Here is a 25,656-nt window from a genome sequence, read left to right as displayed (position 1 = left end):
TAGGAAGCTGGGGTCCGGGAATCAGGAAGCAAGAAGCCCAAGGCAGGAAACATGTTGATGTGGCAAAGAGCCGAAGGGAAATGCTGACCTTATATCCCTTCCTGGCTCTTGCCACCAGGTGCAGTCACCTGTGCGGCCATGCTTTCCTCCCCAGAACAAACTTAGGAAGGCCCCAGTCCTGCGAAGCCCTACTGGACACAGGGCCTGGCTTCTGTACGCACTCCTGACAATGTGACATGAAGGCTGCCAACATGAAGCCGACCACATAGGAATCCCTTGCAGATGATTGCAGTGCCTGGAGACAGACAGGTTGTGCATCCACAGCAATGACCAGAGGAGGAATAGCCACTAGAAGGAGCACAGAGAGAATAAACACCATGGAGCCTCTACAGCAGCACAACTGCAGGAAGCAGAAGTAGGGTAGAAGTAGATTTGTAGCAAGCAAGGCAATAAACAGGGCTAAGCTGCACATTCACTGCATTAATTCAGATTGCCTGGTCTATCGTGATTTAGAATGAATGAGTTGTGTGCATGCATATGCTGCTGAATCTCCTTTAACGCTAGTAGTATAAACAAATCAGGAAAAGAGGGCATCAGTTTGTGTGTTCTGATTTATACATTACATGTAGATGCAGATTTTGAAACAATTGCTATATTTTAAATAGAAATTCAGCACAGCTCATCATAGAGCGGAAGTCTTGTGTGACTGTCGGGCTGTTGTCCTGATGCTAATTGTTGCTGCAGAACTTCAAGGTCTCTGTTCTCCCTTCTTACGGTTATCTTTAAACCAGACTTGGGGTAGAGAGCCGTTCATATAGGACTGTCCTTTCAAATGAAGCCCTATCGTCACTGCATTAGCTCTACAAGTATCGGTGGAGCTTAGTGTTTGCATGGGACACTCCTCTATCCTTTGGAGGCAGGTGCTGAATGTCACAGGGCCATTAACTGCAGAGCAGATTGTTGGCAGTTACTTATCTCGATGCAGAGCAGGAAAATGAAAGTAAATAACTCCCGTAACAAAGGTCCGCCAGAAGCGGGAGCAAGGTACAGGAACTGACGAACAAATCTCACTGTTTGCTAAAAGGTAAGAAAAAATATTTCCATAATTATATTTAATTCTTTTAGTTATTGGAATGTGTTTCTTTAATGATGAATTGGTGGAGAGAGGCTTTTCCCATGCTTCCATTCAGGATATATATAGGATTAGTTCTACCCTTGTGTAGAAACTTTCAAGCCACATTTGCAAATATACTTGTGATAGTAAATTTCCATGCAAAATGTAAGTTTACAAATAGAAATGTGTGTGTTTGAGAGAAAGAAGAATGAAAGCGACTTGCTCCTTTCTGCAGAGATCCTGGTGGTTGCTTCTTTCATTTGTATTGGACATGAAATGGCTGCTTCTTTGTCACTCCCATTTTACTCTAGAAAGTGTTGTTTATCCCTTGGTGCACAGAGTCAGCTCTGCCATAGGACGTCTTAGACTTTTTTGTACCAAGTTCCTGGAACTCTGAGTAGGGGATGTCATTAACCATCTCTCAATTTGAAGGGCTTTTCCTGCTTTTCAAGCTCTTTAATTGAATATGGATCTCCCATATAGCCATTCATTTCACTGCATATGCATAACTAGCCAATTCCAGACCTTTCCCACAAAACCTGTTGTTCACTTTAGAGGATGCAGTTCCCCATTTTGGGAATGTTTCTTATACCTCAATATGTTGTGTTGTGAAAAGCTCTGTATCAACATTTACATGAGGAAAGTGGATTAGTGAGTGGTGTAAGACAGAAACAGCAGTAAAACTGTGTGACATACATAGATGGTGCTGCACAACACAATTTACCTGTGACTGTTTAGATTTAGTATTGTGGTTTAACAATATTGGAGCAGGGTGTTTGATTTCCTGAAATGCTGAAGAGATGTGGGGAAAAACATGATCCATCCACTTACAATAGAGACAGAGTAGCTAGCTTTTGAATTATTATTTTTTACTATATATGCAACAGATTTCTTTTATCAGATCTAAACTAAAATAGGGTAAGAACATAAAATGTATTATATATAAACAAAAGTGAAATCCTATACATGCCTCATTTTCAGATAAGTGTGCCTATAGAATACAGCTTTAGTTGACACATACGTTCTGCTAGTGTGGTGAAATAAACAGCTATAATTCCCTTTGTTTCATTTAATATAATAATAAATTACAAATATACCTATTTGTGGAGAAGGAGCAGAAGAATAGACAAAAGGGGACACTGGAGTGAATGTGTACTATTTAAGTAGCAATCTCCTTTTCAAGCTGCTTCCAACTCTACAGGAAAGTGAAAAAAGACTTACCAGTATCATTGCCACTTTATTTGTGCACCATTTCCCCGTATACTTTGTGCTCAAAGCAATACACATCAAATGCATGACCAAAAAATCACTATCCATATTAACCCATAAAAGCAAGTGAGCCCAGGCCAGAGAGTCCATATCACTGATTTCTGACAGAACTACCCAATTGACCTGACAGAATCATTGAGGCAGCCCCTCCCACAGTGTCCCTAAGGCTACTGTCTTCCTTGAGGAAAATCAGAAACTGGGATGCCCAGGCTAGGGAGCATGGCAAATCAGATCCTGATAGGTGGCCTGAGAAAACTACTGGGACAGCCCTCATTCACCTTCTCTGGGGCTATTAAAGTCCCATCTGCCCTGAGATATGGCAAGGAAGCCGAGGCCAGGAGCAAATGCCATCAGTTGTCAGTCAACCTGAGAGGTCTCAGTCACTACATTTTTGTTCTGCTATTTTAAATTTGTAAACAACCTCAAGTGCATTAACTGAAAAGTGGTGTGTAACAAATGCAATAAATATATTAGTAAAATAAGTTCAAAACAAGATAATCAGAATAACAAAAACACATCATAATAGAATAATAAACTTCAAAAATAGCTTGGCTACGCAGAAGAACAAAACAAAACACTGTATTGAATACGGTCCTCTGACCTACTTGCGAAAGTGGATGCAGATTTGCATAATATGTACCATTCCTGGTGTATATATAGCATAAATTAAGTTTTAACAAAGCCAAATTACATTAAGATTAATGTACAAAAATGCCTATATTTATTTAAATAAAGTAGACAGAACTGTTGACAGTAATTAATAAATGGTGACCAGTGGATATTGCAATTTTATATTTTATTTCTTCCTTTCAACAATTGTACAGGTATAGTCCTATTCTTCAGATCTTTGATCCATGTCTTCCTCATCAATGAATGTTTGCATCTTGATATTTCTTCAGATCTCCCATGTGCTAGTTGCAGGTAAGCAAGCTACTTTTGTAAGGTTTACTGCAGCGAGCAGTTCACCTCTGTGGTAATAGTTGTGTGCAAAACACAGTAAGAATTGTTTAATGAAGGAAAATCCACCACTTTCCGAGGGAATCCGTTCCACTGTTTAGCAACTCTTACAGTCTGGAAGTTCACCTGAACATAATACTTCAGTTGATACAGCCTAGAATAGCTTTTTTTTTGCTACTGCATGACAATGTTGACTCATGTTCAGATTGTGGTCCACTATAACCCCTAGATCCTTCTCACATGTGCTATTGGCAAGCCAGGTGTCCCCCTCTTATATTTGTGCAGCTGGTTCTTCCTGCCTAAGTGCAGAATCTTACATTTGTCTCTATTGGAATTCATTTTGTTAGTTTGGGCCTAGTTTTTCAATCCATTATGTTCAATTTAAGATTACCAGATGTCCCCGTTTTCCAGAAACAGTCCCCAGATTTGCAAATCAGTCCCCTGACAATCCATCTATTTAGTAGGAAGTTGAAAAGTGTCCCCGGATTCACTGAAAAAAATCTGGTAACCTTAGGTCAACTTGAATCCCAATTCTGTCTTCAGTGGCATTATCTACCCCACGCAGTTTGGTGTCATCGGCAAATTGGACAAGCATCCTCTCAATTCCTTCATCCAAGTCATTTCTAAAGATATTAAACAACAACAGACCCAGGATTGAACCCTATGGCATCCTACTTGTCACTTTTTTCCAGGACGATGAGGAATTATTAGAGAACACTCTTTGGGTTTGGTCCATCAACACACTGCAAATCCACCTAACAGTTCCCTCATCCAACCCACACATTATCAGCTTCCTCACAAGATTATCATTGCTGAAGGATTGGCTAAAATCAAGGTACACTACATTCCCCTGATCACCAAGCTTGTAACTTTATAAAAAAAATGAAACTTGGCATGACTTGTTTTTGAGAAACCCATGCTGGATCTTTTATTTCATCACCCTATTTTTAGGATGTGAAGATAGAGAGCATTTCATATTTAGAGTAGGAGTTGCACAATCGGGGCAAGGAACTGGACATGTTTAGCAGTAGGGGCTACCATGGTCCTAGCTGTTGGTGATGGGTGCCATATCCTTCCAGCCTCCAAAAAGAATTCCATGGAGGAATCACTGCCAGTAGTGGTCAGTTTAAGGTGAACTTTTGATTTATTTTTATTCCCCAAAGGTCAATATGAAATCATTCCACCCCATAAACCTATAGTTGGTTTCCTTGGAAAAGAAGTGCTCCTGCCATGTCAACTAACGTCAAGGGTACCAGAAAGCACCAACATCCAGGTCCAGTGGATCTTAGATAAATCCTCAGAAAAAATTGATGTGAAATCCTACTATGGTCGAAACGGGCAAGAAACACAGGATAACAGATACCGAGATCGAGCTGAGCTTTCCCGTACTGATCTTAGTAAAGGAAACATGTCTCTGATTCTGAAGAAAAGCCGTCTGTCTGACCAAGGAAACTACACCTGTATGATATTCCTTGGAGACTGGTATAATGAAGTGGTGGTTGAATTGGTTTTGGCAGGTGAGTTTATTCTTATTAGTTTTATTATTAGGGTTGCCAAACTTCTGGGGCTGACCTGGAGTCTCTAGGTTTGCCTGTCCCACTCCAGGGTGCAGAAAGAGGACTTGAATCTCCAGGTAGACAGGAGCACCTTTGGGGGAATACCATGTTTTTAGAAGACACTGCATCCAGCTTGCAAGCTTCAAGCCCACAGAAGCCAATTGCTATATTTTGCATATGGGGGGGGGGCGTGTCTGCCAATTAACCTCCTTCTCCAGGGCTCTGTGATGGGAGAGAAAGCAGAGGAAGAAAAGGAAGTGGGCTGGGTTCTAGAGGAGGATGGGGTTAAGAGTATGCATGGACACTTGGCACAAGATGCATGGCTGCAGAAGAGAGAGGAGCACATGAAGAATAGCAGCAGCAGCAGCCAAGCCTTGCTGCCTCCACCACCACCACCTAACTCCTGGATGTTCTTCTTGAGCACGTCTGAGGAGGCAGGGACATCATCATGTGCTGTGGGCCATATTAAGCATACATTTTCAGAAATACAAGTTGTCAAACTTAAAACTGTAGAACCCAGGTCAGTGACTCACTCATTCAGACTTCTCCATCTCTTCACACCCATGAGCACTACTGACAGGACCAATCGTCCTGTAGCTTGACAATACAGTAGACACAAAAAAAGGAATTTTGAATGGAAGCTTGGCACAAAATGTGTACTGTAAGAACTGACTGTAATAAAGTATGATTCCTGGTGTTTGGTCAGAGTGCAGAAACTCTAGACAGGTTCTATGATACTTGGAGCAATGGAAAATTAATATGTGGTGTTCTTCTTGTGCAGCAAAAGGAACAGAGCCCACCATTGCCTTGGTGGATTATAAAGGCTGGGGGATTGGCCTCGCCTGCAGCTCCAACGGTTGGTACCCAAAGCCCAGTGCTCTCTGGCTGGACAATGAAGGGAAAGTCCGAAGTAAACAGTCAGAGACTACAATCACAGAGACCAAGGCAGGGGACTTCAGTGTTTCCAGTTCCATTACAATAGAATCAGGAGTTGACCATGAAGTCTCTTGCAAAATCATCAGCAAACTGTTAGAGGTTGAGAGTGAATCGAGAATCCTGATCTCTGGTGAGTAGGGGTGAAGCAAAAGGGCCAAGAGGTTCAATGCTTTCACTGTGTTTTCAGTACAAGTACTATATAGGAAGAGAGAGGTTTGGGAAATTAATTCTGTTTTGATGCCTCTGGAGTACACAGGGCTCTTTGTTTGAATGGATTATCCAGATTATCTACAACTGTAGTTCTGCTGAGCAGCATTTCATCAGTTATAATCTGGGGTAATGGCTAAAATGTCTTCTGGTTCCCATATCCACTATTCACCAGAGAGGCAGGCAGGTCACAACTGAAGCACCCCTATTGCCACAACGTCAGCTCAATCCCTCCCAAAATGGGAAGTTCAGGAGAATTTGGGGCAATGAAGGTGAGTGGCAAAGTAAGACTCTGGTTAATTAGTTTTGCAACTTGAAACCGGTTGGGTTAGTTTTGCTGTAACTGAGATTTTAATGTGTGTTTCAGATGCCCTTTATCCTGCCACTTCCCCTTGGCTAGCACCCTTCCTAATCATTCTGTTGATTTTCATCTGCCTTCTTGTTGGTGCTGGGTACAAAGTCAGACGTAAGTATTTAATCTCATTAAACTGTAGATGTGAACTGTTACAGAAACTTTCTGGTTTTTTGTACCCAGGTTTATTAAAATGAGTGATGTGTTCTTAGATATAGAGAAGAAATAGGGAACATACCAGTTAAATCAATATGTATTTACTACAGCCAGTAATTGCTCCTTAAACTGCCTTAAAATGAGCATAGTTTAAAAGCTGCTTCAGGCAATCAGAGTCACTTCCCCAACAGATACCGTAGTTGGCAAATTTAGTGCAGTTTACATTTTAATGTGGTTCTACCTTTGTTGGACTCAGCAAACCAGGACGCGAACCAAAATGCAAATTTATTGAATTCTGTGATTCATTTTTTCAACCTGAAATATATTAGGGGAAAGTGTACACAAAAAAATGCATATACAGTGGTACCTTGGGTTATGAACTTAATTCGTTCCAGAGGTCCATTCTTAACCCAAAACCGTTCTTAACCTGAGGCACACTTTCGCTAATGGGGCCTCGCACTGCTGCTGTGCGATTTCCATTCTCATCCTAGGGCAAAGTTCTCAACCCGAGGTACTACTTCCAGGTTAGCGGAGTTTGTTTTTATATATATATAAAAGATTTTTATTAAGGTTTCAACAGATTTATAATAACAAACAAGACAAAATAACACAACAACAAACAATAAACAATAAAAAACACAAAAACCAAACAAAAATATATAAGTTCAACTCTTAATTTCATATAACTTACTTTCCTGACTTCCTCACATCTCCCTTTTCTGTATTCAAATTTCCAATTTAGTTTCAGCAAATTCTTCTTCTATTTTAACTAATTTTAATGTTCCTTAATTTCTTTTAAATTAACCACTCCCACTGCTGTCCACTTACCTTCTAATCCCCCCTCATTTGATTAATTTAACTATGTTTCTTTACTTGTTACTCTTAAAACATCTTTGCACATTCCTTTCAGCTTTGTCACTAATGCCTCTGGTTTCTTAAGGAAGGTATACTTAAATACCTTTTTCAGTTCATTATAGATCATTTCCCAGAAAGCCTTTACCTTTGGGCACGTCCACCAGAGGTGAAAGAATGTTCCCTCAGTTTCCTTACATTTCCAACACTTATTGTCAGGCAAATGATATATCTTTGCAAGCTTGACTGGTGTCATGTACCACCTGTAAATCATTTTCATAATATTTTCTTTCAAGGCATTACATGCCGTAAATTTCATACCAGTGGTCCATAACCGTTCCCAGTCAGCAAACATAATGTTATAACCAATGTCTTGTGCCCACTTAATCATAGCTGATTTGACTGTTTCATCCTGAGCATTCCATTTTAACAGCAAGTTGTACATTCTTGACAGTACCTTAGTTTTAGGTTCTAACAATTCCGTTTCTAATTTCGATTTTTCCACCTGGAAACCTAGTTTCTTGTCCATATTAAAGACCTCTCTAATTTGGTAATAATGTAACCAGTCTCGCACTTTGTCTTTTAATCTCTCAAAACTCTGCAATCTCCATGTATCTCCATCATGTTCTAATATCTCCCAATATTTCGGCCATTTGGCCTCCATATTGAGTCTTTTCCGAGCCTTAGCTTCCATAGGTGACAACCACCTTGGGGTCTTGTTTTCTAATAAATCTTTATATCTTGTCCAGACATTAAAAACTGCTTTCCTGACAATATGGTTCTTAAATGCTTTATGAGCCCTAACCTTGTCATACCACAGATATGCATGCCACGCAAACGCATTGTTGAACCCTTCCAAATCCAGAATGTCAGTGTTTTCAAGAAGTAGCCAGTCCTTTATCCAGCAGAAAGCTGCTGATTCATAATATAACTTCATGTCTGGCAGGGCAAACCCCCCCCTTTCTTTAGCATCAGTCAGTATTTTAAATTTTATTCTGGGCTTTTTGCCCTGCCAGACAAATTTAGAAATATCTCTCTGCCACCTCTTGAAACAGTCCATTCTGTCCACAATCTGCAAGGTCTGAAACAAAAACAACATTTTTGGCAATACATTCATCTTTATAGCAGCAATTCGGCCCAACAAGGAGAGCTTCAAATTTGACCATATTTCTAGATCTTTTTTTACCTCTGACCAACATTTTTCATAATTGTCTTTAAATAAGTTCAGGTTTTTGGCTGTCATATTTATCCCTAGGTATTTCACTTTCTTCACCACATTTAAATCTGTCTCTTTCTGAAGCCTTTCTATTTCCGTTACAATCATATTTTTCTCCAATACTTTAGTTTTCTGCTTATTTAATTTAAATCCTGCCACCTAACCAAACTCCTGAATCATTTCTAAAACTCTTTTCGTACTAGATTCTGGCTCCTGCAACGTCAAAACCAGGTCATCTGCAAAGGCTTTAAGTTTATATTGTTTGGCTTTAACCAACTGGTCCCTCCTAATCATATTCAAGAGCACCTCCAGGACCGAAATAAATAACAATGGAGAGATAGGGCACCCCTGTCGTGTTGCTTTTTCAATTTTAATCTCTTCTGACACCACATTATTAACTATCAATTTTGCTTTTTGTTCCGAATAGATTGCTTCTATACTATTTTCAAACCCTCATCCCACACCCATTCCCTTCAGGTTTTTTTTCATAAAATTCCAAGAAATATTGTCAAAGGCCTTCTCCGCATCAATAAAAATTAACACTGCTTTTGTATTTATGTTCGTCTGCAATAACTCCAATATATCAATAATGTTCCTTGTATTATCAGACAAATGTCTACCTGGAAGAAAGCCTGCCTGATCTTTGTGTATTACTTCATTTAACACTCTTTTCAGTCTGTTGGCTAAAATATCTGCAAAAATTTTGTAATCCACATTTAGCAGGGATATGGGACGGTAGTTTTTAAGTTGTGTCTTTTCAGTTTCGGATTTTGGTATAAGTGTGATGAAAGCTTCTTTCCACGACTCCGGTGCCTTCTTCCCCTCCATAATCTCATTGCACACCTCCTTTAGTGGTTGGATTAAATAGTCGTTCAAAGTCTTGTAGTACTTGGAGGTTAACCCGTCCGGCCCTGGAGACTTGCCCAATTGCATGTTCTGAATGGCACCTTCAATCTCCTGTTCCGTTATCTCATGGTTCAATATTGTCTTATTTTCTTGAGATAGTTTTTGTAATCCATTAGCTCTTAAAAATTGGTCTATATCAGACTCTTTCTGCGGCCCCTGTGTATAAAGTTGTTTGAAGTATCTCTGGAAGCACTTTCTAATCTCCACAGGATTCTGTATATTTCTCCCTTCTATCTCGAGGTTGGTTACCATATTCAGCTTCTGTCTTTTTTTCAACTGCCATGCCAGCAGTTCCCACATTTATTTGCCGATTCAAAAGTTTTTTGCCTCATTTGCTTAATTTTCCATTCAACTTCTTTATTTACTAATTTCATATATTGTACTTGATATAGTTTAATTTCTCTCAAGATCTCCTGTGACTTTGGTTTCGATCTTAATTTTTTCTCTCCTTCTTTTATCGTTTCCAAGATTTTGTCTTTTTTCTCATTTTGAGCTCTCCTCTTTATTGCATTCTGCTGTATCAGAAACCCCCTCATAACTGCTTTACTTGCGTCCCAGGTTATTCTTTTTTCCACTGTGGTTTTCAGATTTACTTCAAAATAGTCCTTCAAATTTTGGGGGGCCTTCTTAACAATCTCTTGATCTCTTAATAAGGTGTCATTCATCCTCCATCTGAAGGAATCAGTCGTAGTTAGTCTCATTTCCATCTTTACTGCGTTGTGGTCGGAGCAGGTTTTTGGGCAGATTTCCACTTTTCTAGTCTTCGGTGCCAGTCCTCTAGTTATCCATATTTGGTCAATTCTTGTCCATGTCATTTTAGCTTCAGAAAAGAAAGTCCCTTCCCTTCCTAGGGGTTTTTTTGTTCTCCAGATGTCATTCAAGCCCCTATTGTCAGTTAGTTCAAAAAAGGTCTTTGGTAGTCTGCCCTCTTTTGTTATATTTTGGCTTTGCGCTTTATCCATGTTCGTAGATACCACCCCATTCATGTCTCCCATCATAATGATGTTATTGTAGTCAATGTACTCCAGCATTGTCTCATGCAACTTCTTGTAAAATTCCGACTTCCCCTCGTTCGGTGCATAAATTCCCAAGATCAAAAAATTTTCACCTTGTACTTAGATTTCAATTGCCAAAGTTCTTCCATGTTCATCTTTAAAAAGAAATTTTGGTGACAGGCTTTCTCCTGCATAGATGACAACTCCTCTCTTCTTCACTCTGTCAGAAGAGATAAATTCTTGGCCCAGTCTCTTATTAATTAAAACTTTCCTGTGAAGCCTAGTCACGTGTGTTTCCTGTAAACAAATTAAATCTAATTTTTCCTTTTTTAATAAATGAAATATCTTTTTTCTTTTCTTCGGGGAGTTACAACCATGAATGTTCCAGCTTAGCAGTTGCAGAGACATGCTGAAGTATTTTTATTCTCCCTTTGGCGGTGGTGTCACTTTCTCAGGGTCCACAGATCCCGAAGGTGTGGGTACAGAACTTAATGGTCCAGGTCCTAAGGCTCCTAGTTCACCTTCAATCCCTTTCTGAAGGTCTTCTCCGTAGTCGCTCAAAAATTTTTCCTTGTCTTCAGCTGTTTTGATTTTAACTTTCTTCCCCCTAAAAGTAAAGGATAGTCCCTGGGGGAATTCCCATCTAAAGATGATACTGTTACCTCTCAGTAGTGTCACCAAATCTCTGTAATCAGATCTAAGTTCCAATTGATGTTTCGGGATGTCCTTGTAGATTTCCACATTGCTATCCTGAATTTCCAAGGTCTTTTGAAAGTGTGCACTCAGTATCTTGTCTCTTTCTTCTTTCGTTCTGAGGGAGATCAGGCAGTCTCTAGATTTAACCTTCCACCCTCCTCTTCCAAGTCTGAATGCAGTTACTATTTTAAAATCCTTATCTTCTTCCAAAGACCAAAATTCTGCAAATTCTTTTGTCAAATATTCATTTAAATCTCCCTTTTCAAGTTCTGGGACTGACCTCAATCTCAGATTATTTTCTTTACTTTTTAATTCCACCATGGACAGGTATGCCTGATGGTCACCAATCTGTTTACGCATAGGTTTTATTTCCTGTTCCACGGCCTCCACTTTCCGTTGGGCCTCCTCTGCAATTTTGCGATTTTCAGTGGTGGTTTCCAAGAGTTTCCCAATTGCCTGCGCATTAAAGCCGACTTGTTGAGTCAGATTATTTACACTAGCTGTATTTTGGTCTAATTTAGTTGAATGTTCATTCACTTGCTTACACAGATCGACTAATTTTCCAAGGATTTTGTCCAATACTGATGTGTCTCCACCTGTGGCCATTCCTTCAGGCCTTGCTTGCTCTAAATCTTCCTGTCGTGCCACGGAGACAATAGGAACCGATGATCTGCGCAGCTGTGAAGTTATAGTAGTTTGTTGTGTTTTGGCTTTGCCTGATCTTGTTTTCCCACTCATCCCACCACTGTCTATGCACCAAGGTCAGTCTCACGATTAACAATTCCCATGGGAATCCACAAGCTCCTGAATGGAAAATTCCCCCAGCAATTGCCGGATTTCAAAGTTCCACTAGGGGGACACTAACTAGTTCTTGAGAGAGAAAAAAAAGTTACTGTTCATGCAATTTACCAAGTTGTTCAAGTCTCTCCAATGTTAATATCAATTACAAACAGCCAAAAATTCCTAGAAGCCTTATTAATCTTTTAGTCTTTTGCAGAGCCAATCCTTGAGTACTTACAATGTCTCAAAAAGTGCGAATTCCCAATGTAGCAGATCAATGTAACAGTCCACTGTAGCAGTTCTAGCCGATTGACAGTTCTAGCAATTTTGTAGCTCTAGTAGTCTGGCAGCCCGATTGCCCAGGTTAGCGGAGTTTGTAACCTGAAGTGTTTGTAACCTGAAGCGTTTGTAACCCAAGGTACCACTGTATTAGTGAAAATAATGCATCATATTAAAAGAAATAGCCTTCAAAAATGTGTGTATTAGGAGAAATAAGGACTGTCAGATAAATAAATTGTCTGATTTCTATCATTTGCTATATTTATTTCAGAGAATTATCAGAAGTTATCTCAGTATGGTGAGTAACTGACAGTGATATATTTTATACATATCATTTATGTAAGGGACCGGGAGTTCACTACTGAGGTATAAAGAATCATAATCAAATTCCCTAGCAAGTCTATTTTCCTTTCCTTGTATGAAAACAAATTCCACCTCTACAGAGCATCAAGCCCTATTATTCAACTATGGCTAACCATGGAATATTCTGTTATTTAGCTTTTCGGGAGTTTCATTTGCTTTTGAATGATTATTTGTTGATTTAAGATTGTATTCATATTTTCTGTAAATTAGTTATATTCACACTTTTGCTATCTGATCTTCTGATGCATTAAATGCATGCTTACCATTTCTGGAGATGATGCCTACCTTAAATATTGCCACTTGAATCCCTGGTGACCTTGGTGACTAGGAGTGGCTTTTATCACCTTGGGCAGGTGCCACAGCTAGAATCATTCCTGAACTAAAAGCTTGACCACAAGAGTTCAGTCATTGGAAATGCCAAAACCCTAGTAATTCATTCTATGCAGGACTTCTCTTGTGGTTGATCTGGAAACTGTAGTGAGGGCAGAATGCTGCAATACTGGCTGCACTGCCTACAACTTTGTTACTAAGCTAAGTCAAAGGTATTACTATTAGTATGTAAAGCCATTCACGATCTGGAACCTCTTTACATGCCAAGTTGAATGTTTCAGTCCGCAGAACTTACACTTTTACAGGTGCCACAAACTTCTTTATTTCAGCAAGTCTCCCCAGATATATATTTACGTAGTTATCTATGCTCTGTTTCAGTGATATTTATCTTTTGTATACTTTTTAAACAGTCTTGTGGGTTTTAACTCAGTTTAGCTGAGTTTTACCAATAGTTTCAGTGTGTGCATCACTTTAAAAGCTTTATGATTCTGGTCTACGAATCTTTCTAAACAGATACAGTGCAGCATATAATGTTCAGTAAATAAATGAATAATGTTGCAATGCATCTTGTTTTCTGCAGAAAAACAGAAGACTGAAGCACAAGCTGGTAAATGCCTCTAAGAGAGATGCACATCTTCTATAGTAGTGTTCCATAATTGTTTATATTTTTAGCATATGCCTCTCCCTAGCAGTATTGTTTTCGGGCTGACTAACAGTAACACTTTTTTAATAGCCCAGTAAAGAGGAGCAGGTGAAAAATAGCAAAATTTTAACCACAATAAATGAGTGAGCCCCAGAATTTTTTATTAAATAAATAAATGCTCTTATTACCTGGAAAAACTTAATGTGCTGGAATAGCTATATGACTGGATGGTCATACAGTAGGCCTGGTGGCTGAAACTATTCAAAGCAGAGGTTGGGTTGGGTTGGGGAGTTGAGTTGAATTGAGCAAGGAAGGAATAATCCCGTCACATCCTCAAGATACCTTGCCAAGCTAATGCAGTGGCAGAGGAATCCTCTCTGGCATTTGGGGTGGTGCAGCCCATATGGGCTGCCACGCGAGTGGCATCCCATATGGATGGCGACCAAGAGTGGCAGCCCGTACGGATGCCGCACAAGCAGCGCCCATATGGACTGCGCGCACCCTCGTCTGCTCTACAGCTGGGGGGAGGCAGGGGCCATCTTGTCACCCCTCCCAGAGTCGCACCCAGGGCGCACCGCCCCCTCCGCTCCCCCTTCCTACGCCCCTGATCTAATGCTTTATATACCATAACTTGTATTATTAATAGTAGTTGTGTTGGCAATAGTAGCTAACAGGCAGAGTAGTAGAAGGGACACTCCCCACAAAAGATACCCCTTTAGCTATATCGGTGCAAGTAAAGCCTTGATTAATCATACTTACATGTATGTATAGAGTGTGTATGACTAACATTTTGCTATCACTCTTTTCAGACCGAAATCATGCAATTGAAGCAATAGGTAAGATGAAATTGTTTCCCTTTTTTCAAGCTCCCTTTTTTTTATATTGGCGGGATTTCTTCTATCCTTCCAAGATTTCAAAAGCCCAACTGGGATAGAAAGCTTGTTGGTTCTTGAATGTCTGATGTAGATTTTTTCAATTGCGTTGTTCTGTATGGTACGATGACAATAAAGATTATTGTATCATATTTCTGCAGTATAGGTTCATCGATTCATCTCCTGTCTAGGCATTTCGTATTGCTATGAAGTTTTACTCCTGGAACCATGTTCAAATTGACAACTGCAAGAGGCATTTCAAACTGAAGGCATTCCATAATGCTGACAACTTGGAGTTGGGCCGTTAAGGGTCTTCCAGATATATATAAAAAAAGAGGAAAAGATAAACTAGATCTATTAGCTAGAGAAGAGAAAGCCAAGGAGAAGGAGATATGTGATCATGTTTATATGTTGGGGGGCATAAAAAGAGGGAGAATAATATTTGTATTACTCTGGTCTTAACATGTGCCTTAAAATGTACCAGGAATTCAAGTGGTAAAACATTGTGGGCAAGCCCTGCCACTGCCTATGTATGGTCACAACTGAAGCATTGACTGGCTCAAGTAATTTTCATGGCAGATCTGCCAAAAGCCATCTTCTGCCTCCTGCTTTTTTTAGATCCACTGTTAGAGAGAAGTCTCTCATGCAGAAGCTAAGTCAGGAAGAGCCATTTCCACCCCAGCAGGATTGCAGCCCATCTCCCTCCCCACTGCCTCTCCCCTCTGCCAATGACTGCAGCTCTCCTGAGCTTGGCTGATGAGCTGGTCATCACTTTCCTCTGTGAGTCTGGGCAGATCCACAACATGCCTTTTGGAGCACAGCCAGAGCTTCCAGAGTGAAGAACATCTGCCAAATGACAAGCAAAGAGGCCCAAGATTTTGTTTTGATTTTGATTTTTGTCCTCTGTGCTCGGTATAAAGCTTTTACTTTGCTCATTTTCCCTTTTGGTCTTTAATCTTTATTTTTGGCAGAATTGGATGAAATTGTCAGGCATGGTTGTTTTTTTCCCCATTAAGGAGTGATGGATCCTTCCAAAAGTAAAAAGAATATTGCTGTAGTGTTTCTGCAAGAGTAGGCTTTCTGTCTGAGGTAGCTAACAAGAAGCCACATAAACTGCCTTGTTGTTTTACAGTCATATATGAAAACAGTGTATATGAGAGAAGTACTTCTGGGAAAGAAATCTTCCAAATTATGGACAAATAAGTACAGTGGTACCTCGGATTAAGAACTTAATTCATTCTGGAGGTCTGTTCTTAACCTGAAACTGTTCTTAACCAGAAGCACCACTTTAGTATGTAGTATGAGTCTGTAACCTTAAGCGTATGTAACCTGAAGCGTATGTAGCCCCAGGTACCACTGTATAGGGTTCTTTTTGTGCTGGGTACAAGCTAAATTAAAAGGAATTTGCTTCCCTGTGTGGTTTTGAGAGCAGATTTTATTATGAAAATAGCACACATCATACAGGTATCCATAGGAAGGTAATCTGCACAATTGTAAAAGGAGGACAGAGGCTTTAAAATTACAATGAATGGAGGATGGGCTCCTTCAGGCTAGTGTTCTGCTCAAATTGCAACAAGTATCCCAGGAACTGAATGAAAAGCTGGGTATATGTGTGCTAAGATTTACTCTTTTTCATTTATTGTTGTAGAAACTGAGAAACGCACAGGACAAGCAAGTGAGTATCCTTTGAATGACTAACTAGCTACAAAGTGCCTGTAGTCTTTGATAAACTGCAAGCTTCTTTCCTGCACTTATGTGAGCCATTCTTACCAGCTCCTTGATACAGAACCAAAGGCCAGCAGACTTGGGTTGGCACTGAGAGAGCCCTTGGGGTTTTCTCTCTCTTCCCGATCTCTGGGAGGAAGGGTTGGATATACATTTCAAAATGAGTCTACGAACTGAAAATAGAGACAATGCACCTACATTTATAACCCAAGAAAATCTTTAATAAAAATTATTTAAAAAATAGAAAATGAAATGACCAAATCCATGTTCCTAGTAGAATATAGAGCATGGGGTAAAGGCCCACCTATTGACTGCTAAAAAATAATAGCGCAATACATTCTGATGAACTCCTGTCACAATAACTTTACCATATGATGTGCTGAGAGGTCCTTCATTGCAGTGAAATGACTTATTATCATAAAAATTTATATGTGATAATAAAAATTTTCATAATATATGTAGAAGGGACATGGCTGCAGTAAGGAAGGAGGAGATGAACAGCCAGCAGTAGGGAGCACCAGGGGCTGGATGCCTGGCAGTGGCAAGGAACAAGGGGTCCGGGTGTGGGTGTGTCATGGGGAGCAGCACTGTGGGCTTTGCATCTAGCATGCACTGAAAGCAACATAGGACCTATATGGATTTTCAGTTATGTAGCCTGACCTCACATCTTAGTCATTCACTTCTTCTCGTTTATTTTCTTAACTCTTCATTGTATTAATTCAAGTCATTCTTTTATAGGTGTTTCGGAACTAGAACGCCGTTTTGGTAAGACAAAACTTGATGTATGGATTTGGAGGCAGGGACTGGGGATTGAATTAACAGAGAAGGAGTAGGACGGTGACATCCATTTTGGTAGGAGAAAGTGCTATACAGTGGTGCCTCAGGTTAAGTACTTAATTTGTTCCGGAGGTCCGTTCTTAACCTGAAACTGTTCTTAACCTGAAGCACCACTTTAGCTAATGGGGCCTCCTGCTGCTGCTGCGTCGCTGGAGCCCGATTTCTGTTCTTCTCCTGAAGCAAAGTTCTTAACCTGAAGCACTATTTCTGGGTTAGCAGAGTGTGTAACCTGAAGTGCATGTAACCTGAAGCGTATGTAACCCGAGGTACCACTGTATTTTGCAATTTGACTCAGAATTCCCCCCCCCCCAACATTTATTTCATGTATAGTTAGTACTATGTGGAATTCTAAATATATACAGTGGTACCTCTGGTAACGAACTTAATTCATTCCAGAGGTCCGTTCTTAAGCTGAAACCGTTCTTATCCTGAGGCACGCTTTTGCTAATGGGACCTCCCGTTGCACGTGCGTCTCTGGAGCGAGGTTTCTGTTCACATCCAGGGCAAAGTTTGCAACCAGGAGCAGCTACTTCCAGGTTAGCGGAGTTCCTAACCCAAAGCATTTGTAAACAGAAGCGTTTGTAACCACAGGTACCACTGTAATAGTATTATGAGTTTACCCTGCAATATATTTTTCATAGGCTGTATCCAGACTAAGTTAGTTGCACTTGGTCCACCTTTAAATCAATGGGACAAATAGGTCACCATGATTAATTTCTTACTTTAATTTCAATAGGACCTAAGTGTGACCAAGGTCACATTTGCACCACACATTTAAAGCAATAATATACCACTTTATCAGTAATGGCTTTCCCCAAAGTATCTTGGAACTCTTTTATTTGTTAAGGGTGTTGGGAGTTGTGAGGAAACCACTTTTCCCCTCACAAAGCTGCACTTTCCAGAGGATTGATGGTTAAAGCACTGTGGGAATTGTAGCTCTATAAGGTGATTAGGTGTCTCCTAACAGTTCTCAGCATCCTTAAGAAACTGCAATTCCCAGGAGGCTTTAGGGGGTGGGGCCTACATTCACCACCACAGCTTAAGAGGCCCTAGGAGGCCTTCAGGACACTGCTGCTATTGCTGCTCCCCCCTGCAAGCTAATTCCATCAGGCCTACACTCACACATACTCTTTCTTTCTGCAGCAAGTGGCAGAAATGGTTTTAAATGTTTTAAGTGTTCTTAATCTGCTGCACCTTGAATGGTGGTTTTTAAAAAATATTGTATTATTTTAAAAAATTCTTTCTCTTTGGGGTGGGAAAAATGTTTAGTCGGGGCGGGGAGTAGTTTAATTTTAGCATAATTGTTTCTTGCTTTGTTTTTACTTTCATTATTTTGTTAGGTTATTGTATAGTTTGTATTTTGCTTTTTAAGTGGAATGGGTCAGGACTGCCTGGGAGTGGGCCTCAGCCAACAGAAGGGCTGGGGCAGGTTCCACAGGGGGGGGATGTATTGGGACACCCCATCTCAGTGATCACAGGCAGGAGGAGGAGTTAAACTAAGACCAGACCATGTCATTACTGAGGGGGCAGGTTTAGTCGTTGTTTGAGGACTATCCCTGCCTCCAGGTCTGGTCCTGTCTGGAAGGATATTGGAATCAGCAAGGGAAACCCACATGACCTGAAAGTGTTGCTGTGCAATGCCAGGTCAATGATGAATAAAACCACTGCCATCCACGACTTGATTGGGGATGGAGGACTTGACCTGGCATGTGTGACAGAGACTTGGTTGGATGAAGCAGATGGGCCTGTCCTTGCCACTGCTTGTTCACCAGGTTTCTCTTACACACCAGGTCATGTGGGCGGAGAGGTCATGTGGGCAGGGAGGGGGGTTGCAGTGATTTTTAGGAAGTTATTAGCTTGCACCAGATGTCCTATTGGGAAGACCCATTTTTCTGAGTGCATGTTCTGGAAGTTGGGCAATAGGGGCAGTACAGGATTCCTTTTGGTGTACCAATCTCCCCACTGCACCAATAATTCCTTGCCTGAGCTGCTTCAGGTTGTGGCGGACGTTCTCCTGGAGACACCTAGTTTAGTTGTCCTGGGGGATTTTAACATCCATGCCGACACAAACTTACAAGGGCCACTCAGGACTATGTGGAAAGCATGGCCTCCATGGGGCTGTCCCTGAATAAGTTTGGCCCAGCTCATAGCCACGGACATGCCTTAGACCTGGTGTTTACCTCCACAGATGTTAGTGATCTGACATTAAGTAAAAGCGAAACAAAAGAAGTGCCATGGTCAGATCACTTCCTGGTGCAACTGGACGTCTCCATGACCCTTCCCCTCTGCAGGGAGGTGGGACCGATTTGGATTGTCCGCCCCCACCACTTAATCGATCCAATTGGCTTCCAGAGAGTGGTAGGGGATGTTTTATCCCATGTTGATTGCCTTTCAGCTGATTCCCTGGTGGCCTGCTGGAATGCAGAGTTAACCAGGGCTATTGACTGTCTGGCTCCGAAGCGCCCTCTCCGATTGCAGGGAGCCCGGACAGCCCCGTGGTTTTCCCCGGAGCTGAGAGTGATGAAACAATCGTTGAGATGGCTAGAGACGGTGAGGGAAAACTCATTCTGAATCAGACCGGACACGGGCTAGAGCTCAACATCAAGCCTACCAAGTGGCAATGGTGACGGTGAAGAGGACCTTCTTCACCACCTCTATTGCAACTTCAGAAAACAGCAGCAGGAGACTCTTTCAGGTGGTTCGCAATCTATCAGAACCACCTTCATCACCAGGGCCTGGTAGGGAACCCATATCTCCTGCAATGCTTTTGCAAAGTTTTTTGCAGATAAAGTCACTCAGATTCAGAAGGAGGTAGACTCCACCGTGGGAGCAGGGCCGGGGAAGGAGAGTGCTAGAGTCCTGTCTAGTCAAGTTGCGTGGGATCAGTTCCAATCTGTTACTTCCAAGGATGTCGACAGGCTGCTTGGATGAGTGAAACCAACCACCTGTCTCCTTGATCCTTGCCCATCTTGGTTAATAAAAGTGAGCCGGGAAGGGCTGGGTGATGGGCTCTGCAGGGTGGTGAATGCTTCCCTCTGTGAGGGAGCCTTCCCAGACCCACTGAAAGAGGCGGTCATTAAACCACTTCTTAAAAAAAAAAATCTTTAGACCTGGCCAATATGGCCAACTATCACCCAGTCTAAAATCTACCATTCTTGGGCAAGGTGATTGAGCAGGTGGTTGCTGAACATCTCCAAGCATGCCAGGAGGATGCAGACCATTTGGATCCCTTCCAGTCAGGATTCAGGCCTCACCATGGGACTGAAACTGCCTTGGTCACGCTGGTCGATGATCTTTGGTGGGCTAGGGACAAAGGTGAGAGCTGTTTCCTAGTTTTGCTGGGTCTCTCGGCGGCCTTTGACACCATTGACCATAACATCCTTCTGGACCTTCTAGAGGGGCTGGGAGCTGGGGGCACTGTTATACAGTGGTTCCGCTCCTTCCTCCTGGTCAGTGTCCAGAAAGTGGTGTTGGGGGGTGAGTGTTCAGACCCCTGGGCTCTCACTTGTGGGGTGCTCAGGGTTCTGTCCCCTCCCCCATGCTTTTTAATATCTACAGTATATGAAGCTGCTGGGAGAGATCATCAGGGGGTCTGGGCTGGGTGTTCATCAGTATGCAGATGACACCCAGCTCTACCTCTCTTTTAAATCAGCACCAGTGAAGGCAGCGAATGTCCTGTGTGAGTGCCTGGAGGCGGTTGGAGGATGGATGGTGGCTAACAGATTGAGGTTGAAGACAGTACTGTTCTTGGGGGACAGGGGGCGGGCTGGTATAGAGGACTCCCTGGTCCTGAATGGGCTAACTGTGCCCATGAAGGACCAAGTGCGCAACCTGGGAGTTGGGCTCACAGCTGTCCACGGAGGGGTGACTGTCTACCAGCTCCATCTGGTACACAGGCTGAGATCCTACCTGCCCACAGACTGTCTCGCCAGAGTGGTGCATGCTCTAGTTATTTCCTGCTTGGACTACTGCAATGCACTCTATGTGGGGCTACCTTTGAAAGTGACCCAGAAACTGCAATTAATCCAGAATGCGGCAACTAGGCTTGTGACTGGGAGTGGCCACCGGGACCATATAACATCGGTCCTGAGAGATCTGCATTGGCTCCCAGTACATTTCCGAGCACAATTCAAAGTGTTGCTGCTGACCTTTACATCCCTAAACGGCCTCACTTCTGTATACCTGAAGGAGCATCTCCACCCCCATCATTCAGCCCAGACACTGAGATCCAACGCTGAGGGCCTTCTGGCAGTTCCCTCATTGTGAGAAGTGAGGTTACAGGGAACCAGACAGAGGGCCTTCTTGGTAGTGGCGCCCGCCCTGTGGAACACCCTCCCACCAGATGTCAAGGAAATAAGCAGCTATCCTATTTTTAAAAGACATCTGAAGACAGCCCTGTTTAGGGAAGGTTTTAATATTTACAGCTGTATTGTTTTAACACTCAATTGGGAGCTGCCCAGAGTGGCTAGGGAAACTCAGCCAGATGGGCGGGGTATAAATAATAAATAATAAATTATTGTTATTGTTATTGTTAGTTTTTAGAGGTAGTCATGGTATAACAATGCTATAAATATAAGTTGAGGATGTGGACTAAGTTTGTCATGAAGCAACCCCATATATTTTGTCAATGATATCATTAATTGGAATATTCTTTCACTTAGGTATTCTCTGCAATGAGCTGGGTAAGGCAGATTGCTTTTGATGAGGCAATGATTTTTCTGTACTGAAAAAGTTTTCTAGTATGTTAGAAAATCACTTTATTCAATTCTGAAAAATTCTGGGCTGTTCACTTGTTTCATAGATGTTTCCCTGTTCTCTGTGACTGATCAATTTTCTCTTCTGTTTGTAGAGGTCAGAAAAGCTCGGGAATATGCAGGTAAGGAAAATGTCCTAATTAGGCTTACTGCATAGATGTGCATACATGACTCAAATGTCATCATTCAGTGACTTTTCACTTGCTGTCCTTTTTCATATGAAAACATCACAGTAGCAATGGATTGATTCAATTGGTACTTTCATAGTGTTACAAACAATTAGGTTCGTTTGGATCCATTTAGGTGTCCAACATAGATGAAACCTAGGATACTCCACGAAAGCACAAGTAAACACAACAGACAACCAGTATTGGATTTCTGCTTTATTGATTATCATGTAATACATATATCAAGACAGGGGAACATGCACTCAGTCATACACACATTCTTGCCTCTCTCATACTCAACACTCTTCACTGAAGTGTTCAGTTTCAGTAAGAGCTATGGGTGAACAGACAGCAGTGCGCTGATGATGTCTGGCACACATACCAGGCTGGAGGGTCTTGCCATATATACACCTTGTTGTTCATCTGAATCTTGGCATTTCACAACTCTTAACTTATCTCGAAGTTGATATTGTGCAGCTCATCTCCATGCTTCCTTGGATGTGCTGTTCCATACTGTTCCTATCACACACAGTTTTTGCCAAAACATCATGAAGTCTGCCATTCCATTAGCTCTTTTTGCAACACAGTTCACTGATAGTTCATCAAGGCATCCATTTTGTAGTGTTCTTCAGCCATCTTCAGCCCAGACAAATCATACCATTTGTTACAATAGTTTTAATTACTGTAATTCTGAAGCAATCAGAATTCAACATCGGGGCGGCTAAAACTATCCTATCCTTGCTCTAGTTGTTTGCATGTGCAGAGCTGACATGCACACAGACCAGAGAGGAACTGAGCTAACAGATTTCTTTAGGACTGCACTTTGCATGTGGCTGTCTGTATAGAGAAGTCAGCACTGGAGCTCTTTCTCAGGTGTATCATTTACAGTATTTATCTCAAAAGAGCCCAGGGCAGAAAACAGATCCACAATATAAAATTAAAAACAAAACAAAAACATTCTGAAACAGGGGAAGGGTGATCAAGACACCTATATAGCCATGTCTTCTTATTGTACTGAGTTCCTACACAAATGTGTTGGCATTTCTATATAGACAAACCAGTTAAGTTTCTATATCCAAGTTGTGAAGTAACTATAATTGGTCAACTATGAGATAAAATGTGTTTGCTAAAGCAGAATGAGGAATCTACTGCTCCGGAACTAAACATTGTTTCCTTTCTCCCTGTGATTGCTTCCTTTATAGTTGCTGTCACTTTGGAGTCATATTATAAACATCCAGAAATCAACATCAGTGGGGATAAAGAAAAAGCCAGCCTTCAACCTCTCACCCCAGGGAAAGGAGTAACTTCTATGGGAACACAGATTTTTGTGGGGAAAGAAGGTTATGCTGCTGGAAAACACTACTGGGAGGTGGAGGTGGGAGAGAGGTTGGACTGGGAGCTGGGGGTGCTGACTAAGGCTGAAAGGGACAAATTCCGAGAGAAAAAGGTTATTAAGTCCTTTCAGGAAGGCTGCTGGGCTCTCAAAAGCAGCCAAGGAAAATTCTTTTGCGGTCCATGTGAGAAAGAGATTGAAAAGAAGGCACATCAGGCTTATTCAGTAATTGGTTTGTTACTGGATCAAGAAAAATGGGAAATCTCATTTTATAGCATCAAAGATGCCAAAGTCCTTTTAGAGTCTATCTCCATTAAACCCACTGACAAATTGTACCCATTTTTAGATTATGGCAGTGCTTCAGAAAACAGTGGTCCAAAGCCATCAGAGAAAAGCAATGCTTCAGAAAACAGTGACCCAAAGTCATCAAAGAAAAGCAATGCTTCAGAAAATAGTGGTCCAAAACCATTAAAGAAATGGGTTTTTACGAATTTCCGTAAGAAAAGAAGAGTTGTCAGGGAAGAAGTGTGAAATGCCCAAGCTTCACAAGGAGGGTAAAATAATGGCAACAGTACATGACATACTAGCACGACTGAACTGATGGACATTCTGCTTTGCTTTTGCCATTTATTTTTCTTTCATTTCTTTTTTTTAACCATTGCTATGGATGCACATTTATGGATGCACCAATTTGACCGTCATAGGAATCCTATGCTGCCCCTAAATCAGGCATACTGTTATTGAATCTCTTCCCTCCAAACACAGATCTTTCTCAGAAATAGAAGATAGATAGTACCATTACTGAATATATGCTTTCATTTTTGTCTATGAGCCTTTGTCATATTTGTAAATAAATTTAAAATAAAAAAAACTAAAAACAGAGTTTGTTTGAAGTTGAATGTTAACAGTAGTGTCCACACACACACACACACACACACACACACACACAGGTTCAAGTGAAAGCCTTTATGTAGTAGAGTTCATGTGCAAATCAGGCAGCAGAGTCGAGATTGAAATGGGGCGATCTGTGTTTAAGGAAGTGTTGAGAAAAGGTGAAAGGGAAAAGAGAGTGAATGTGAAAATGGGGAAACAAAAGGGGTTGCAAAAAAGGAGGGAATGGGAGACATGGAAATTGGGTTAAAGATTTAAGCAGGGGTATGCAATGGTCTGAAGAAGAGGAGGGGGTGATGTCTTCATAACCGAGCAGAAGGTAAAAAGAGTGTCATGAGATATATGTCTGAACAAACATGCTTGTACACCACACACATCAACTCAATATTCAGGTCCAAGAGGATTACTACCTTTTGTGTGGAGTCAATATGTGAATGGCATTATCAGTTAAACAAAAACAAAAAAACTTCTGACTCTAGGAAGTAGGGAAATATAGGTTTATTACATGGAAATGAAGAGATGATGCAGATTGATGCTGCTTCATACAGCAAGTATAGACACCTTAACCCTAAAGAGCAAAGAGAGTCCCTAACTCGACACTGAGGGCAGTTGTGTGCTGCCACTGGGAAGGGGAGGGAAGGGAAGGGAACACTTGATCAAGAAGCAAGCAGAACACAATGTGAGGGATCTGAGATCTGTGCCTTTTGAAAAAGTTAAGTTCTCCCCTTCAAGGCAACAGTGTCACTCATTGCTTGTTTTGTGGTCAAGCAAAGCATGTGATTCATAAATTCATTTTCGAAACAGGATTTCTTTCTTTTTTTTTAATTATTTTTATTCAAATTTTCCAATACAAAATTTATACAGTTCATACATCTTTTTTATATCCATTCTCTTTTTTACTTCCCTCAACTTGACTGAAACTCCTTCCCTTCTTAACTTCTTACACATTTCTAAAACCTTACTTCCATTATTTTTATAAATTAAGTCTTATTTTGCTCACTTTCTAAACATTTCTTCTTGCAGAGCTTCATTAAAACTTACAAGCGTTATTTGATTATCACTTAATTTGTGCATATACTCTGTAAACTTTTCCCAATCTTCTATAAATCTAATCTCGTCGATTTCAGATCCTTCCCGTCAGTCTATCAAGTTCTGCATAGTCCGTCATCTTCATTCTCCATTCGTCTAGTGTAGGTAACTCCTCTTGCTTCCATTTCTGTGCCATCAGTATTCTTGCTGCAGTCACTGCATATAAAAATAGCTTCCTTTCTTTCTTATTTATCTCATTCCCTGTAATACCAAGTAGGAACGCTTCTGGTTTCTTAACAAAAGTGTATTTAAACATTTTCTTCAATTCATTATATATCACTTCCCCAAAGCCTCTTACTTTCTTACATTCCCACCACATATGATAAAATGTACCCTCTTTTTCTTTACATTTCCAACATTTGTTACATCCTTTATACATCC

The 25,656-nt window shown here is 41.1% G+C and overlaps 1 protein-coding gene across 1 annotated transcript; it reads left to right on the top strand.

The window, feature by feature from the left end:
• Positions 1–710: 710 nt before the first annotated feature.
• On the top strand, positions 711–24,088 carry LOC309354775 (butyrophilin subfamily 3 member A1-like). Its single transcript, XM_081885046.1, has 10 exons — positions 711–1,084; positions 3,208–3,304; positions 4,504–4,857; positions 5,678–5,962; positions 6,407–6,505; positions 12,543–12,569; positions 13,545–13,571; positions 15,451–15,464; positions 21,782–21,917; positions 23,165–24,088. The coding sequence occupies exons 2-10, from the start codon at positions 3,238–3,240 to the stop codon at positions 23,824–23,826; spliced, it is 1,671 nt and encodes a 556-aa protein (XP_081741172.1). The 5' UTR covers positions 711–1,084; positions 3,208–3,237; the 3' UTR covers positions 23,827–24,088.
• The last annotated feature ends 1,568 nt before the right edge of the window (positions 24,089–25,656 follow it).

Source organism: Podarcis melisellensis (assembly GCF_964234715.1).
Source record: "Podarcis melisellensis genome assembly, chromosome: 13".
In the NCBI taxonomy this organism is placed as follows: Eukaryota; Metazoa; Chordata; class Lepidosauria; order Squamata; family Lacertidae; genus Podarcis; species Podarcis melisellensis.
This window is presented reverse-complemented; position numbering and strand designations above follow the sequence as displayed.